Source organism: Crotalus tigris, unplaced genomic scaffold (assembly GCF_016545835.1).
Source record: "Crotalus tigris isolate CLP2741 ecotype Arizona unplaced genomic scaffold, ASM1654583v1 scf7180000020908.629646, whole genome shotgun sequence".
Lineage (NCBI taxonomy): Eukaryota > Metazoa > Chordata > Lepidosauria > Squamata > Viperidae > Crotalus > Crotalus tigris.
The window spans coordinates 84,174-99,665 of NW_024098249.1; the positions used below are offsets into that span (position 1 = coordinate 84,174).

Consider the following 15,492-nt stretch of genomic DNA (forward strand, 5'->3'; position numbering starts at 1 on the left):
GAGCTTTTGGGGAAGATTGGCAGTGATTAAAGGACTGTTTCTCTTCCCAGCCAACTGCTTCGCCTCAGTTTGGGACCCTGGGTCATCACACATTAGACCAGTCAGGTGTGAACTAAATTCATATCCCGGATGAATATACAGTAGAGGTGACAAACAGATTTAAGGAATTAGATCGGATAGACAGAGTGCCTGAAGGTTCGCAACATCGTATAAGAGGTAGCAACTAAAACCATCCCAAAGAAAAAGAAAGGCAAGAAAGTAAAATGGCTGTCTGAGGAAGCTTGGCAAATAGCTGAGGAAAGAAGGGAAGCGAAAAGGCAAGGGAGAAAGAGAGAAAGACACACCCAATGGAATGCAGAATTCCAGAGAATAGCTAGAAGAGATAAGAACGCCCTCTTAACATGAATGGTGCAAAGAAATAGAAGAAAACATTAGAATGGGGAGGACCAGAGGCCTCTTCCAGGAAAATTGGAGATATGAAGGGGGAACGTTTCGTGCAAAGATGGGCATGATAAAGGACCAAAATGGCAGGGACCTAACGGACGCAGAAGAGATTAAGAAGAGGTGGCAAAACGATACAGAAGAACTATACAAGAATGAGCTTAGCATCCCTGATAACCAGGATGGGTTATATCTATAGCCTCCCACAAAACCCTCTTCTTGATTGTGCTGTCCTGGTCTGTTTTAAAACAGAGGACGGGAATACACCCCCCCCTTTGTTAAAAGCTCTAATTATCCCCCCTTTGTTAAAAGCTCTAATTATCCTCAGGTTCTTGTTCCTCATTTTATTTTGCTGTTTTAAATGCAAAAGCTCTCAAAGAAGAATAGAATAATGCTGGAAAGGGACCTTGGAGGTCTTCTAGTCCAACCCCCTGCTCAGGCAGGAAACCCTATACCATTTCAGATAAATGGCTGTCCAGTCTCTTTCTTAAAAACCACAACACAGTGCTAGGCTGCATTAACAGAGGGATAGACTCAAGATCACGTGAAGTGTTAATACCACTTTACAAGGCCTTGGTAAGGCCACACTTGGAATACGGCATCCAGTTTTGGTCACCGCGATGTAAAAAAGATGTTGAGACTCTAGAAAGAGGGCAGAGAAGAGCAACAAAGATGATTAAGGGACTGGAGGCTAAAACATACAAAGAACGAGCTGCTGGAATTGGGTATGTCTAGTTTAATGAAGAGAAGGACAAGGGGGGACATGATAGCAGTATTCCAATATCTCAGGGGCTGCCCCAAAGAAGAGGGAGTCAAGCTATTTTCCAAAGCACCTGAAGGCAGGACAAGAAGCAATGGATGGAAACTCATCAAGAAGAGAAGCAACCTAGAACTAAGGAGAAACTTCCTGACAGTTAGAACAATTAACCAGTGGAACAACCTGCCTCCAGAAGCTGTGAATGCTCCAACACTGGAAGCTTTTAAGAAGAGACTGGACAGCCATTTGTCCGAAATGATATAGGGTTTTCTCCCTGAGCAGGGGGTTGGACTAGATGACCTGCAAGGTCCCTTCCAACTTTACTAAATATCAAGCATTTTCTGGTTCAAAAAGACACTGCTTTGAGCCTTAAGCTGCTCCCTGGATCGTGCACCTGGTGACTCTTATCACCTCAGCATGTTAGCATTTGGGAAAGTATTTTATTTTAATCCGTTAATACCTGCATGTGGCCTTCTGCTACGCTGACCTCCCACTGCGCTGCATGAATGAATCTCAACTGCAATGGTATTATTTTACCAAGGGGGGGGGGGAATAAATGTCTTGCCCTTTTGCAGCTGAAGACAGTTTTGCAAAAACCACAGGAAGCTGCTCCTGTTCAGCCCAAGAAGCACCCGGGTCCCAGGGCCGTAAGTCGCTGGTGGGGCAGGTGGGAAGGAAGGGGATCACCTTCCATCTGTCTGTCCCAGCCGGCATGGAAGACACGGGCGTCCTGCATGCCTCTTTCTCGTGTTGCTTGGAAAGTTCTGTCCATTGTCTATTTCTGTTCGTTTGTGCTTCTAAATTTCCTCTCTTGAATCCCTGACCTTCAGCCATCCTTCTGGAGAGGATCAATCACCTGTCTGAGATGGTCTAGGCCAGGGGTAGGCAAGCTTGGCTCTTTTATGATTGGTGGACTTCAACTCCCAGAATTCCTGAGCCAGCGTGAGGAAAATATGGTCCCTTCATGACTGGTGGACTTCAACTCCCAGAATTCCTGAGCCAACACGGCTCAGCTTGGAAACCTCTCCCTTTCCCCTCAGCGTGGCTGGCTCAGGAATTCTGGGAGTTGAAGTCCACTAAAAGAGCCAAGGTTGCCTACCCCTGGCCTATACCCAGAAAGTTTTATTCTACTGGCAATCTGTGTTAACCAAGCATATTTGTTTCTTGAGGCAAGAATTTGCTGTTCTTAGGAAGAAAAAAAATACAGTCTTGAGGTAGTGCTTCCCAACCTTGGTGTATCTGGACTTCAACTCCCAGAATTCCTGAGCCAGCATGGGGGAATTATGGCCCCTTCATGACTCGTGGACTTCAACTCCCAGAATTCCTGAGCCAGCATGGGGAACTATGGCCCCTCATGACTGGTCGACTTCAACTCCCAGAATTCCTGAGCCAGCATGGGGAACTATGGCCCCTCATGACTCGTGGACTTCAACTCCCAGAATTCCTGAGCCAGCATGGCTCAGCTTGGAAACCTCTCCCTTTCCCCTCAGCATGGCTGGCTCAGGAATTCTGGGAGTTGAAGTCCACAAGTCGTAAAAGAGCCAAGGTGGCCTACCCCTGGTATAGGTCCTCCTGCTTGAGCAGGGGGACCGGCTAGAAGATCTCCAAGGTCCCTTCCAGCTCTATCCTATTCTAATCAGCATTTTGGCTTCTTTAAGCTGTAAAGTCATTCCTCACTTCATTTAGAGACATCCATGCCTCCTAAGCATCGGATGCTTATAATAGTGATACCCTATACTTAAATATGAGTCGGTTGTCAGCTGTCTGAAGTTTGATCACGGGACCAACGGGATGCTGCCACGGTCGCAAATGTAAAAAGTGGTCCTAAGTTACTTTTCTCAGTGCGACGGTAATGTCAAATGAATGGTTGTAAGTTAAGGATAACCTGTACCCGATTGACAAATTGATTATAGGTCATCAAATAATAATCGATGTTTAGCAACCATGTAGATTTTTCTCAATGAAAAAAATACCTGTTGCTTGGCAGAAATCTCTTCCCAGATAGGTTTCCTGCCTGAGCAGGGGGTTTGGCTAGATGACCTCCAACGTCCCTTCCAACATCATCATCATTATTATTATTATGATGGCACAATGCAAGAGAGGGTTCCGATTCACTCAAGAGTTTGTGCTGCTAATACCTTGTATGCTTTATTTCTCTCCCCCCCTCCCCATCCCTTTTAATCTTTTGTGGGTTTCACAATTTGCTGTTGCACTATGCAGGAGAAGAGAATCCTTCGGTTTATTGGGGGGGGGGAATCAAGCCAAAATTGCATTGAACTCTATAGCTCAGAGGTCTTCAAACTTGGTCCTTTTATGACTTGTGGACTTCCTCCTAGAATTCCTCAGGAAAGGAAGGGAGGGAGGCAGGAAGAAGATGGATGGGAGGAAAGGAAGGAAGGAAGGAAGGGAGGGAGGGAGGGAGGGAGGCAGGAAGAAGATGGATGGGAGGAAAGGAAGGAAGGAAGGAAGGAAGGAAGGAAGGAAGGAAGGAAGGAAGGAAGGAAGGAAGAAGATGGATGGGAAGGAAGGAAGATGGGAGGGAAGGAAGGAAGGAAGTAAATGGATGGGAAGGAAGGAAGAAGATGGATGGGAGGGAAGGAAGGAAGGAAGAAGATGGATGGGAGGAAAGGAAGGAAGAAGGGAGGAAAGGAGGAAGGAAGGAAGAAGATGGATGGGAGGAAAGGAAGGGAAGGAAGGAAGGAAGAAGATGGATGGGAAGGAAGGAAGATGGGAGGGAAGGAAGGAAGGAAGTAAATGGATGGGAAGGAAGGAAGAAGATGGATGGGAGGGAAGGAAGGGAAGGAAGGAAGTGGATGGGAGGGAAGGAAGGAAGGAAGAAGATGGATGGGAGGAAAGGAAAGAAAGGAAGGAAGCAGATGGATGGGAAGGAAGGAAGGAAGAAGATGGATGGGGAAAGGGAAGGAAGGAAGCAGATGGATGTGAAGGAACGATGGATGGGAGGAAAGGAAGGGAAGGAAGGAAGGAAGCAGATGGGAGGAAAGGAAGGAAGGAAGCAGATGGATGGGGGAAAGGAAGGGAAGGAAGGAAGGAAGACGATGGATGAGAAGAAAGGAAGGAAGGAAAGAAGCACACTGATGATGTTACCTAGTTGGGTCATGAAACATCTGCAAGAAAACAACCAAGCTCAGAGAGCACCAAGCACTGCAACTTGAATTATCTTAGTCTGCATTGTACCTCTTACATAAATACTTTCTAAGAAAACAAGGAAACACATCCTGGGCCTTCACGCATCTCCTCTCCCCTTCCCTTCTCAAACCTTAAAGCTGCCGGCTCTTGTGCTCTTACTGGTGCCCAGTTGCTTTCTGGAAGTCTCCTCTGTCCATCTCCCTCTTGTGGCTACAGCTTGGCTTTGTTGTCCGGGGGTCTGGTCGAGGTCAGCAGTTGGCCTGGCCTCACCACCCTTTGCCCCGGCTGTCTCTCGCAGTGTGCCAGCGGGCCCTCCCCAGCAGGACCAGCCGGAGACCAAAGCGAGGTGGCCACCAGGATCGCCAACTTGGAGGCAGAAAACCAACAGCTGCGTAGCGGTGAGTGGCTGGGCCTTGACTGGGGAAACCGTTTTCCTTTCTCACGTCCACAAAGTCTGGGCGCTGCTTCCTTCGACATTCGATGGGAGCTGATGCTGATAAAATAACTACACGTCAAGACCTTAGCGTGGCGTCCTTTTCTTTTAATCGCCTTTTTTCTTCTTCCTCCTTTTTCAGTGGTCACAAACCTCCAAGTGGCGATCTCCAAACTGGAATGCCGTCTGAGCGTGCTGGAAAGGGCATCAGCTTCCCATCATCTTTCCCCTTCTCCACCAACACAGGTAAAACTTGCCAACTCCCCCCCCCCAAAAAAAGGTCATATGCGTGTCCGCTGCTTCGCTCGTTTGTAGATTGCACATGCTTTTTCAAAGCCAAGGTCCATCGACATCACGTGAAGTGTTAATACCGCTTTACAAGGCCTGGGTAAGGCCCCACTTGGAATCCTGCATCCACTTTTGGTCACAACGATGTAAAAAAAGAGGTTGAGATTCTAGAAAGAGTGCAGAGAAGAGCAACAAAGATGATCAGGGGACTGGAAGCTAAAACATATAAGGAACGGTTGCTGGAATTGGGGATGTCTAGTTTAACGAAGAGAAGGATGAGGGGTGACAGGATAGCAGCCTTCCAGTATCTCAGGGGCTGCCCCAAAGAAGAGGAAGTCAAGCTATTCTCCAAAGCGCCTGAAGGCAGGACGGATGTGCAACGGATGTGCTACTCGTTTCTCATGGATGGGGCTTTTGCTTGTTTGTGTGGACCAGTTGCTGGCATGCTGTGGTCCGTTATCGGTCCACAGGCTGAGGGTTGGGGACAAGGTCTTGTCCCAGCTGTTCCCTCAGGAAAGCACAACTCGGGAAAACAACCATTGTTTCAAAGGAAACCTTTTACTGAAAGAAAGTGATGGCAGAGAGAAAAGGCCGAATCTGAAGTTCCCAGGCAAAAGCGTCAAGCTAAAAGTCCCATCCTGTCAGCCCACCCCATTTCCCTAGTCCAGGGGTGTCAAATTCAATTTCATTGAGGGCCGCATCAGCATTGTGGCTGCCCTCGGGGGGGGGGGCGGTTGGTTGTGGCCTACTGGGTGGGCGTGGCCAGCTGTACATCGTTCGCGTCAAGGGTGCCTGTGGGGGCCTGGACAGGAGTGGTACAGATCTGAGGGTCTCTGGCAGAAGGGGGTGGGACCAGGGCAAGTGCCAAGGCATGGTCCATTTCTTCATTCCTCACAAAAGGTGACACCTCCCCAGCATGCACCCGGGGGCGAGGCTGACACAGCAAGGGCTGGTTCCTCGCTGTTTCTAGACGGCCTTGTGGAGCTAAGACTTAATGCGTTTCAGCATAGATGGCCACCACAAAATTGTATATTGGCTCCCGGAATGGCTTCATGGGCCACATGAAACCACTTCGCGGGCCACATGCGCCCCCCCCCTTGTGTTTGACATGTCTGCCCTAGTCTGTCAGGTGATAAATAACCGGCAATTCTCTGACACCTTGCCTCTGCTTGCTGACAGATATAACCAGATGGCCCTGTGGGCTTTCCTCCTCCTCCTTCTCCTTCTTCTCCTCCTCCCCATTTCCCCTGCAAATACATCAAAGCGAGCGAAAGCAGAAACATCCTCAATCCACATTCTCCCCCTTCCCTTTCTGAGGGCAGCCTTCTGAGAGGGACCTGACAATGCTCACTGGCGTGGATAAAGCCAGCCCTTCTTTCCACTCCCCTCCTTTCTGAAGCCCCGAGGCATCCCTTCCCCTTGGGCACGGTTCGGCAACCCACAGCTCCGGAACCGCATATGGCTCTTTGAGTCTTCTACTGAGGCTTCCAATCCTCCTCTTCCATTGGCACAGAGACAGAGACAGAGAGAGGCACTTGCGCTTCCCTTCTCTCTCTCTCTCTCCCTCTCTCTCTCTGATTTTCTGCCTCACGCTGTTCTCCAACAAGCTGACAAGCTTATTGGGCTGGGCTCCTGCCTTTGGTGCGTCGCAGCAGAAAGCATCTCTCTCTCTCTCTGCCCCTGATCTTCTGCCTCACACTGTTCTCCAACAAGCTGACAAGCTTATTGGGCGGGGCTCCTTCCTTTGCTGCGTCTCAGCAGGAAGCAGCAGAAAACCTCTCTCTCTCTCTCTCTCTCTCTCTCTCTCACACACACACACACACACACACACACACACACACACACACACACTTTTACTTACTTAGTGGGGGAAGAGGACTGGCAGACCAAGGACAGGAGAGAGCCAGCTTGTCGGAGAACAGCGTGAAGCCAGCTTGCCAAGTGAGCAGAAGATCGAAGAGAGAGGGAGGAGAGGGGGCTCCCAGTGTTTTCTGTGGGAAATGGGTCCAAGTGGCTCTTTTGAGTGTTTAAGGTTGCCGACCCCCGCCCTTGGGGAAGGGTTTTTAGGCTGAGACTCACCTTCTCCTTTTCTCCACAAAGCACGTCACTCCCATGAAGAAAGTGGAGCCCCTGACCCTGCCCTGCAAGAAGGTGGTACTCCCTGCAGCCTCACCTGCCATCAAAGAAGAATCCCCGGCGGGTGCCGCCGCCCCCGCCAGCGAGGAAGACGATGAGATCGACCTGTTTGGCAGCGATGACGAAGAGGAAGACCAGGAAGCTGCCCGCCTTCGGGAAGAGCGGCTAAAGCAGTACGCAGAGAAGAAGTCGAAGAAGCCGGGCCTGATTGCCAAGTCCTCCATCCTTCTGGATGTCAAGCCGGTAAGTGGGGGACTCTTGGGCTGCAGGCCTGGTTGGCCTTCCCCATCCCCTTGGCAAAGCCGGCCCGCGCTTCCCCCTCCCATGTTCCTCCTTGAGCAGACCACGCCAGGTGGATTCTGGGTCGGCCCAGAATTCGGTCTTCCGAGTTTTTCATCTGCTTTCCTGCCCTGAAGAGTCGATGTAGGGTGGTTTGAAGTACAGGGTAGGATTGCTGAAAGAGATTTCTGGGTGTCCCAAAAGTGTATTTTTTCCCCCAGGAGGCAACTGGATTTTCTTGTTTTTCTTTGAAGATGTTTTGCTTCTCATCCACAGAAGCTTCTTCAGCTCTGACTGGATGGTGGGGAAGGGAAGGATTTATACTCCTTGCAGACTCTTTCTTTCTTTCTTTCTTTCCTTCCTTCCTTCCTTCCTTCCTTCCTTCCTTCCTTCCTTCCTTCCTTCCTTCCTTCCTTCCTTCCTTCTTTTTTTCTTTCTTTCTTATCTTTCTCTTTCCTTCCTTCATTCCTTCTTTCTCTCTTTCTTTCTTTCTTTCTTTCTTTCCTTCCTTCTATTTCCTTCCTTCCTCTTTCTTTCTTTCTTTCTTTCTTTCTTTTTTTCCTTCCTTCATTCCTTCTTTCTCTCCTTTCTTTCTTTCTTCTTTTCTTTTTCTTTCTTTCTTTTTTCTCTTTCCTTCCTTCCTCTTTCTTTCTTTCTTTCTTTCTTTCTTTCTTTCTCTCTTTCTCTTTCTTTTTTCTTTCTTTCTTTTGTTCTTTCTCTGTCTCTCTCCTATCCTTCTCCTTCTTTCCCTCCTGTCTTCCTCCTCCTCTTCCTTTTCCTCTTTCATCCTTCTCCCAAAGATGCTTTTTCCAGGAGGCCACTGGACTTTCTTTGTTTTTCTTTGATGACCTTTCGCTGCTCATCTCATCCAAGGAGCTTCTTCAGCTCTGACCGGATGGTGGGGAAGGGAAGGATTTATGCTCCTTGCAGACAGCCGGTCATTTGCCTTCTTTTAGAGGGCCATTGAAGCCACTTGAAGATTGACTAGATGGAGGGGACTCTCAGGGACTCTCTAAAAGAAGGCAAATAAATACCCAGCTCTCTGCAAGGAGTATAAATCCTTCCGTTTCCCCCCGCCACCCAGTCAGAGGTGAGGAAGCTTCTTGGATGGGAAGTGAAACGTCTTCCAAAAAAAAAACAGTTGCCTCTTGAAAAAAGCACCTTTGGGACAATGGCGGAGACTCTCCATAAACATTTCTGGGTGTCGGTTGTGGGACTGAGGTTGCCTGATAAGGAAAGTTGCCTGACTTTCCTTGGCGATGGCAAACTAAATGAGCTAGGCTACATGTGTGCGCACACACACACACACCAGTTGCAGATATTCACGTTGCTAGAAAGGATTCGCGCACAAGGTTTAATGTTTGCTTGCTCTTGCAGTTTAACTAAGATCCAGATTCCGTCTTTGCTCCTTCAGTGCCCTGGTCACCGTAGGGAGGGAGCCATGTTAGCCTCCCCCCCCCAAATCTCTGAGCACCTTTTCTAATTAAAAAAACACAAACCGCAGCATTTCCCAGGCAGTCCTTGACTTACAACTGTTGGTTCAGCGAGTGTCCGAAACCACAACGGCGTTGAATAAAGGGAGACGGCAACTGAGGCTCAAAATTGGGGCCATCGCGATCTCCACTCATGGCAACCATCTGCAGTCTTTTTTATATATATACAAATGAATATTTTATTGATTTTCCATTTTCCCAAACAAGTGCTCAATAAACAACGTGGTGACATAATCACCTCACTTGGATGGGCCAAGTGAGGTGACTATGTGGGCATCGCACTTGTCATGGAAAAACCCAATGAAAAAGACAAGAGACAGCAACACAAAACAATACTTCTTACTGTAAGATTCAGAGATTTATTTCAGCAGTAATGTGGAACAGGCGCATAAAGATCACTTGCGTTAAAAACTCATTGCAGTGAGGTCCAGTGACATAGCAAGTCCACCAAGGACAGCTGTAGGCCAGTGGCAAATCAATCAGCCCCGGTCCCAATCTCTTACACCAGTGATGGCGAACCTTTTAGAGACCGAGTGCCCAAAAACCACCCCGCCCCCACCCTGCCTGCCACCCCCTGTCCCACCTGCCTGCAGGGCCACCCACCTCCATGGCCCGCTGCATCAGATCACCTAGGCAGTGCCATGGTGGCCGCACCCTCTACCCACGCCCTGCATTATCATCTGCTCATGACGAAGCGCAAGGGCAGAGTCTTCTCCCCGCTACTTGGCTGCCATGTCCTTGGCTGCACTACTCTGCGCAGGCTGCACCCGGGGGCGACTCTTTTCTGGGGGGGGGGCTGCTGGTGAGGAGGGGGCCATGGGGGGAGACAGGGCTGGGGCGAAGGCACGCGTGCCCACAGAGAGGGCTCTAAGTGCCGCCTCTGACACGCGTGCCATAGGTTCGCCACCACTGTCTTATACCCTTTCCCATCCTAAAACCGCAGACAGATAGTTAGCAATCTTCCGCTTTCTGCTGGTTTTCTGCTGACCCTCTGCTGAACATAACTTTCCACGTGCTCGTGTACATTGGAACCCGTGTCCATCAGCTACTTTCAGTTCCCTATTACTTATTAATATAGGTAAAAACAGTAAAGAAAAGGGGAAAAGAGCAAGATTCTTATATAGACTTCACGGAATCAATAAATCCACAGTTGCTTTTGAACCCTATCCTGTCTCTTGGTTTGTTGTGCCTGAAAGAGGACTGTAATTTTGAGCAATTATTAAATTGGTGCTGGGTTAGACAATTAATATCCTTTGGAGAAGCCATTCTTTTCTCAGTTTTGTGGGTTAGTTTTTATTTAGTTAGTTAGTTTTTATTTCTGCATACAAAGCTGCATTGCTTTGTCCCCTTTGCTGGCTGTGAGTTTGAGGTCCATCTTTCTCACTCTCTTCTTCTCCCCCCCTCCTCATTTCCAGTGGGACGACGAAACAGACATGGCCAAAATGGAGGAATGTGTCCGGTCTGTTCAGATGGATGGCCTCGTCTGGGGCGCCTCCAAGCTGGTCCCGGTGGGCTACGGCATCAAGAAACTCCAGATCCAGTGTGTGGTGGAGGATGACAAAGTCGGAACAGATATCCTGGAAGAGGAGATTACCAAATTTGAAGATTATGTAAGTTTTCTGGGGTGACCGACGCTGGGCGGGCCCCCTTGAAGTTCTGCCAACACTGGTGAAAAGCCTCGAGTTATAAATCAGGTTATAAATCAAATCCCTTAAATAGGAGCCAGCCGTGTGCTGCAGCTGCCAAAAAAGCCAACACAGTGCTGGGCTGCATTAACAGAGGGATAGAATCATGATCACGTGAAGTATTAATACCACTTTACAATGCCTTGGTAAGGCCACACTTGGAATGCGGCATCCAGTTTTGGTCACCATGATGTAAAAAAGATGTTGAGACTCTAGAAAGAGTACAGAGAAGAGCAACAAAGATGATTAGGGGACTGGAGGCTAAAACATATAAGGAACGGTTGCTGGAATTGGGTATGTCTAGTCCAGAGGTAGGCAACCTTGGCTCTTTTATGACTCGTGGACTTCAACTCCCAGAATTCCTGAGCCAGCCAGGCTGAGGGGAAAGGGAGAGGTTTCCAAGCTGAGCCAGGCTGGCTCAGGAATTCTGGGAGTTGAAGTCCACGAGTCTTAAAAGAGCCAAGGTTGCCTACCCCTGATCTAGTTTAACGAAGACAAGGACGGGGGGCGAGGGACAGGATAGCAGTCTTCCAATCTCTCAGGGGCTGCCCCAAAGAAGAGGGAGTCAAGCTATTCTCCAAAGACTTGAACACTGGGCACTAACTAACAAAATGAAATTCAATGGTGAAAAAAGCAAGGTTCTACATTTAGGCAAGAAAAACCAAATGCACAAGTACAGCATAGGTGGGACCATGCTCAATAGTAGTAACTGTGAGAGGGACCTCGGAGTCCTAGTAGACAATCACTTAAATATGATCCAGCAGTGTGCTGCAGCTGCCAAAAAGGCCAACACAGTGCTAGGCTGCATTAACAGAGGGATAGAATCAAGATCACGTGAAGTATTAATACCACTCTTCAATGCTTTGGTAAGGCCACACTTGGAATACTGCATCCAGTTTTGGTCACCATGATGTAAAAAAGATGTTGAGACTCTAGAAAGAGTACAGAGAAGAGCAACAAAGATGATTAGGGGACTGGAGGCTAAAACATATAAGGAACGGTTGCTAGAATTGGGTATGTCTAGTTTAATGAAGAGAAGGACAAGGGGGGACATGATAGCAGTATTCCAATATCTCAGAGGCTGCCATAAAGAAGAGGGAATTAAGCTATTTTCCAAAGCACCTGAAGGCAGGACAAGAAGCAACGGGTGGAAACTAATCAAGGAGAGAAGCAACCTAGAACTAAGGATAAACTTCCTGACAGTGAGAACAATTAATCATTGGAACAGCTTGCCTCCAGAAGCAGTAAATGCTCCAACACTGGAAGTTTTTAAGAAGAGACTGGACAGCCATTTGTCTGAAATGGTTTAGGGTTTCCTGCCCGAGCAGGGGGTTGGACTAGATGACCTCCAAGGTCCCTTCCAACTTTACTACTATTACTATTACTACTACCTCCAAGGTACCTTCCAACATCATCATTATTAGTAGTATTATTAAATCTGGGAATAACTGGAGTTAGAGGGCTTACGCTTAACATTCCCTTGCAGTTCTCTCAAGTTACCTCTGATAATATGTAGATCGGAGGTCAGTAATCTTTTTCCCCCTTAGGACAGCAGCCATGTTGCCACTATCACCGACCTGGGCATTTTACGGCCCCTGGGTCACAACTGGCCCAGTTGCTCTTGTCTCTCTCTGGCTTGCGTGGCTTGCTTTTAATTTTGAAGATGCAAATGAAGATTCAGTCCACCGGGCCAAAAGTATCTTTACAAGATTAAAATCCTGCCAACTGGAGAAAAGTTGATTAAAACTGGAGACATTTTGTTACTCGCCCGAGTAATTTCTTCCGTCAAAATGAAGGTTTGGGTAGGCAGAAAGTCAAAGCGTCTTAGTTTTGCCCCAGATAATCCCTCTCTCCCCCCCCCCCGGTGCCCTGGAGGATGAAGTCCTCCAGTAATGCTTCATGGATTTTCAGTAGCATTAAACCACGGTTAATATTTCATTTAGGCCTGGTGACATTTCAGGAATGGAGAACGGAATCAGAAGTCAGTCGTTCTTACACTGCTCGTTCTGCTTAGTAAAGATAAGGATACTGGAATAACAAGAGTTGGAAGGGACCGCCGAGGTCCTCTAGTCCAACCCCCTGCTCAAGCAGGAGACCCTGACAGAAGACAAAGGGGTGGGGAGGGGATTAAAGGCAAAGGAACGCGAAACTCACGAGCTGATTTCCAGGAAGAGGAAAATCAGAACATGTTTAACCTTAGCATTCAAGGCTGGGAAGGTCTGCGCATCTGTCCCTTTTGCCATTCATGGAAACAACAGAATGATGAGAGCTGGGAGGGACCTTGGAGGTCATCTAGTCCAACCCCCTGCTCGTACAGGAAACCCTTACAGATTAAGAGAGCTGGAAGGGACCTTGGAGGTCATCTAGTCCAGGGCTTTTCAACCTTTTCACCCATTGTACCACTTTTGGGATATGGCAACATCCGAGGACCACCAGTCGCCTAGCAAGGGGTCAAAAACTTGATGACCAAAAAAAAAGGAAAAAAGTGATAAAGTACAGGTAGTCCTCAACTTACAACCTTTCGCTTAGTGACTGTTCAAAGTTACAATGGCACTGAAAAAAGTGCCCCCCAAGCCACCACCGAGCAAGACACCTGCCTGCCCGCCCGGCCGCGCTCTTCCTCCTGTCTGAGGTTTCCATTGTTGTGAGCATTTCTTTTGAGGATTGGCAGCGGACGTGGGGTGGGGGTGTTTGGTTTTTATTCCCCCCCCCCCGTCTGCTGGGTGGTTGCAGCAGGTTTTGGTCACTTCACATGACCGTGGGACACTGTGACCGTCATAAATATGAATCAGTTGCCAAGCATCTGAATGTAAATCACAAGACCCTGGAGATGCTGCAACATTCCAGCTGATCGGCGTTTCTTCTGGGCTCAGTAGAAGCGCCAAGATCAGCGCCGAGCTCCAGCTGGAGCCTGGCGCTGATCCTGGTGCTTCCGCTCTGCCCTGATAGCTCTGAAGAAGCGCCGATCAGCTGGAAAGTGTGATCCTGGCGCTTCCACTGAGCCCTGGCAACCCTGCAGCTCCAGCCATCTCTTGCTCAGGCTTGTGCAGTGCTACCACCGGTTCGGCTGATTCCCCTCCCATGCTACTTTTCTAGGATGGTCGCGTACTACCTGCCAGGTGCCCATGTACCACAGGTGGTACCCGTACCACTGGTTGAAAAGCCCTGTTCTAGTCCAACCCCCTGCTCAAGCAGAAGACCCTTGCAGAATCGTAGAATAACAGTCAGAAGGGACCCTGGAGGTCTTCTAGTCCAACCCCCTGTGCAAGCAGGAGAGCTTTATACCATTCCAGACAAACTGTTTTCCAAAGGATCAAGAAAATGGAGCATGAGAATGTGGGAAAGAAAAATCTCAAAATGTGCAGTGTTTTGACCTTGCAGATCCTGGTTAAAGTCCCTTTTAGGCATCCATTTCCCAAGTCCCTTTGACACAAACTTCCCGATGCCTGGATGAAATGACAGAGCCAGGCCTGGGAATCGGTAGGTCTCCCCACCCAATCTGTCTCACGGCTTTTATTATTTTTTATTTTATTTTTGTCTTCCAGGTGCAGAGTGTTGACATAGCTGCTTTCAACAAGATCTAACGGCAGACCTTTTACCCTTTCTAAAGCTAATAAATGGTTAAGAGTTGGAGAGCAATGCCGGGAGCTTCTCTTTCACTGTGGCCTAAGAAATCCGGTATTTTGACGTTTCAGCTGCAGGAAGCCACATCAGCGGCACCTGGGATGTAAATTATTGCTTCCGGAGGTCACTCATTTTGGACGCCGTGTTTAAATTGCTCCGTTGCTCCCCCGTAGGAGAAAAGACCCACTGTCAGAGTGTGCGCAGTCTTATTGCACTGAGATAACTCGGGTAAACACAGTAAAAAGTGGTTTGTATCAAATCGTGGTTTATCTTACACTATTTACAATAGCATACACCAGGAACAAAATACATACACGCACTAGTACAGCAGGATCCAACAAACCACAGTTATAGCAGGAAACGGAAGAGAGAGAACACATCAGCAGAGCCTTCCCTTTATACAATGGCTCCTAAAGGGACACAGACCCTGATGGCCCTTCAAGAGACACAGACCCTGCTGAGTTATTCCCATCATTACATTACATCTTAACATCTTACATTACACAAGCTGCTTAGCTGTTAAATCAATGCCTTGACACCCAACCTTGTCCCTGAAAAAGGAGTTGAGAGAGAAATTAAGTCCAGATGGTCTTTGACTTAAACGACCGCAACAGCCCAAATTTCCTGTGTGAAAAATAAGACACTTGTTAAGTGAGTTTTGCCCCATTTTATGTCTTCCCTTGCCACCGTTTGTTAAGTGAAACACGGTGGTTAAGTTAGTAATATGATTGTCTGGCTTCCCCATTGACTTTTGCTTGTCGGAAGACCGCAAATGGGGAATCACACACGACACACACACACCCTGGGACATGGCGGCTGTCATAAATATGAGTCAGTTGCCAAGTGTGTGGATTTTGATCACATGATCAAGGGGAGGCTGCAACGGTCGTTAAGGGTGGAAAATGGTTTTAAATCACTTTTCCTCCCCCTCCCAGTGCTTTCTCACTTCAAACCCTCCCTAAATGAATGGTTGTAAGTGGAGAACTTAGCTGTGGTGGATTTTCCTACTAGGATTTCTGGTTGTAAAAAGGCACAGACATTGTGGCTGCGCTTTTATCTCACTAAAAAGAGAATTTTCTTCCCCATTACAGAGCAGTGATTCCCACCCCTGGGCATTTCCTGGAGGGTGGACTTCAGCTCTCATCCGTGGTCATGCTGGCTGTGGAATTCTGGGAGTTGAAGTCCACACCCCAGGAAATGCCCACGTAA

General features: G+C 48.2%; 1 protein-coding gene across 2 annotated transcripts in view; it reads left to right on the forward strand.

Annotated features, from left to right (window-relative positions):
* The window catches only part of EEF1D (eukaryotic translation elongation factor 1 delta), a 51,633-nt gene extending 37,091 nt beyond the window's left edge, over positions 1-14,542 (forward strand). The window contains exons 4-8 of one of the 2 annotated variants that reach the window (XM_039368715.1): positions 4,644-4,743; positions 4,921-5,024; positions 7,167-7,445; positions 10,390-10,584; positions 14,205-14,298. In XM_039368715.1, the coding sequence (XP_039224649.1) occupies positions 4,644-4,743; positions 4,921-5,024; positions 7,167-7,445; positions 10,390-10,584; positions 14,205-14,243 (717 nt within the window). In that variant the 3' untranslated portion in view covers positions 14,244-14,298. Of the gene's footprint in view, positions 1-4,643; positions 4,744-4,920; positions 5,025-7,166; positions 7,446-10,389; positions 10,585-14,204 lie in introns of both variants that reach the window. The other variant, XM_039368716.1, reaches the window with a different exon arrangement.
* Positions 14,543-15,492: the final 950 nt, after the last annotated feature.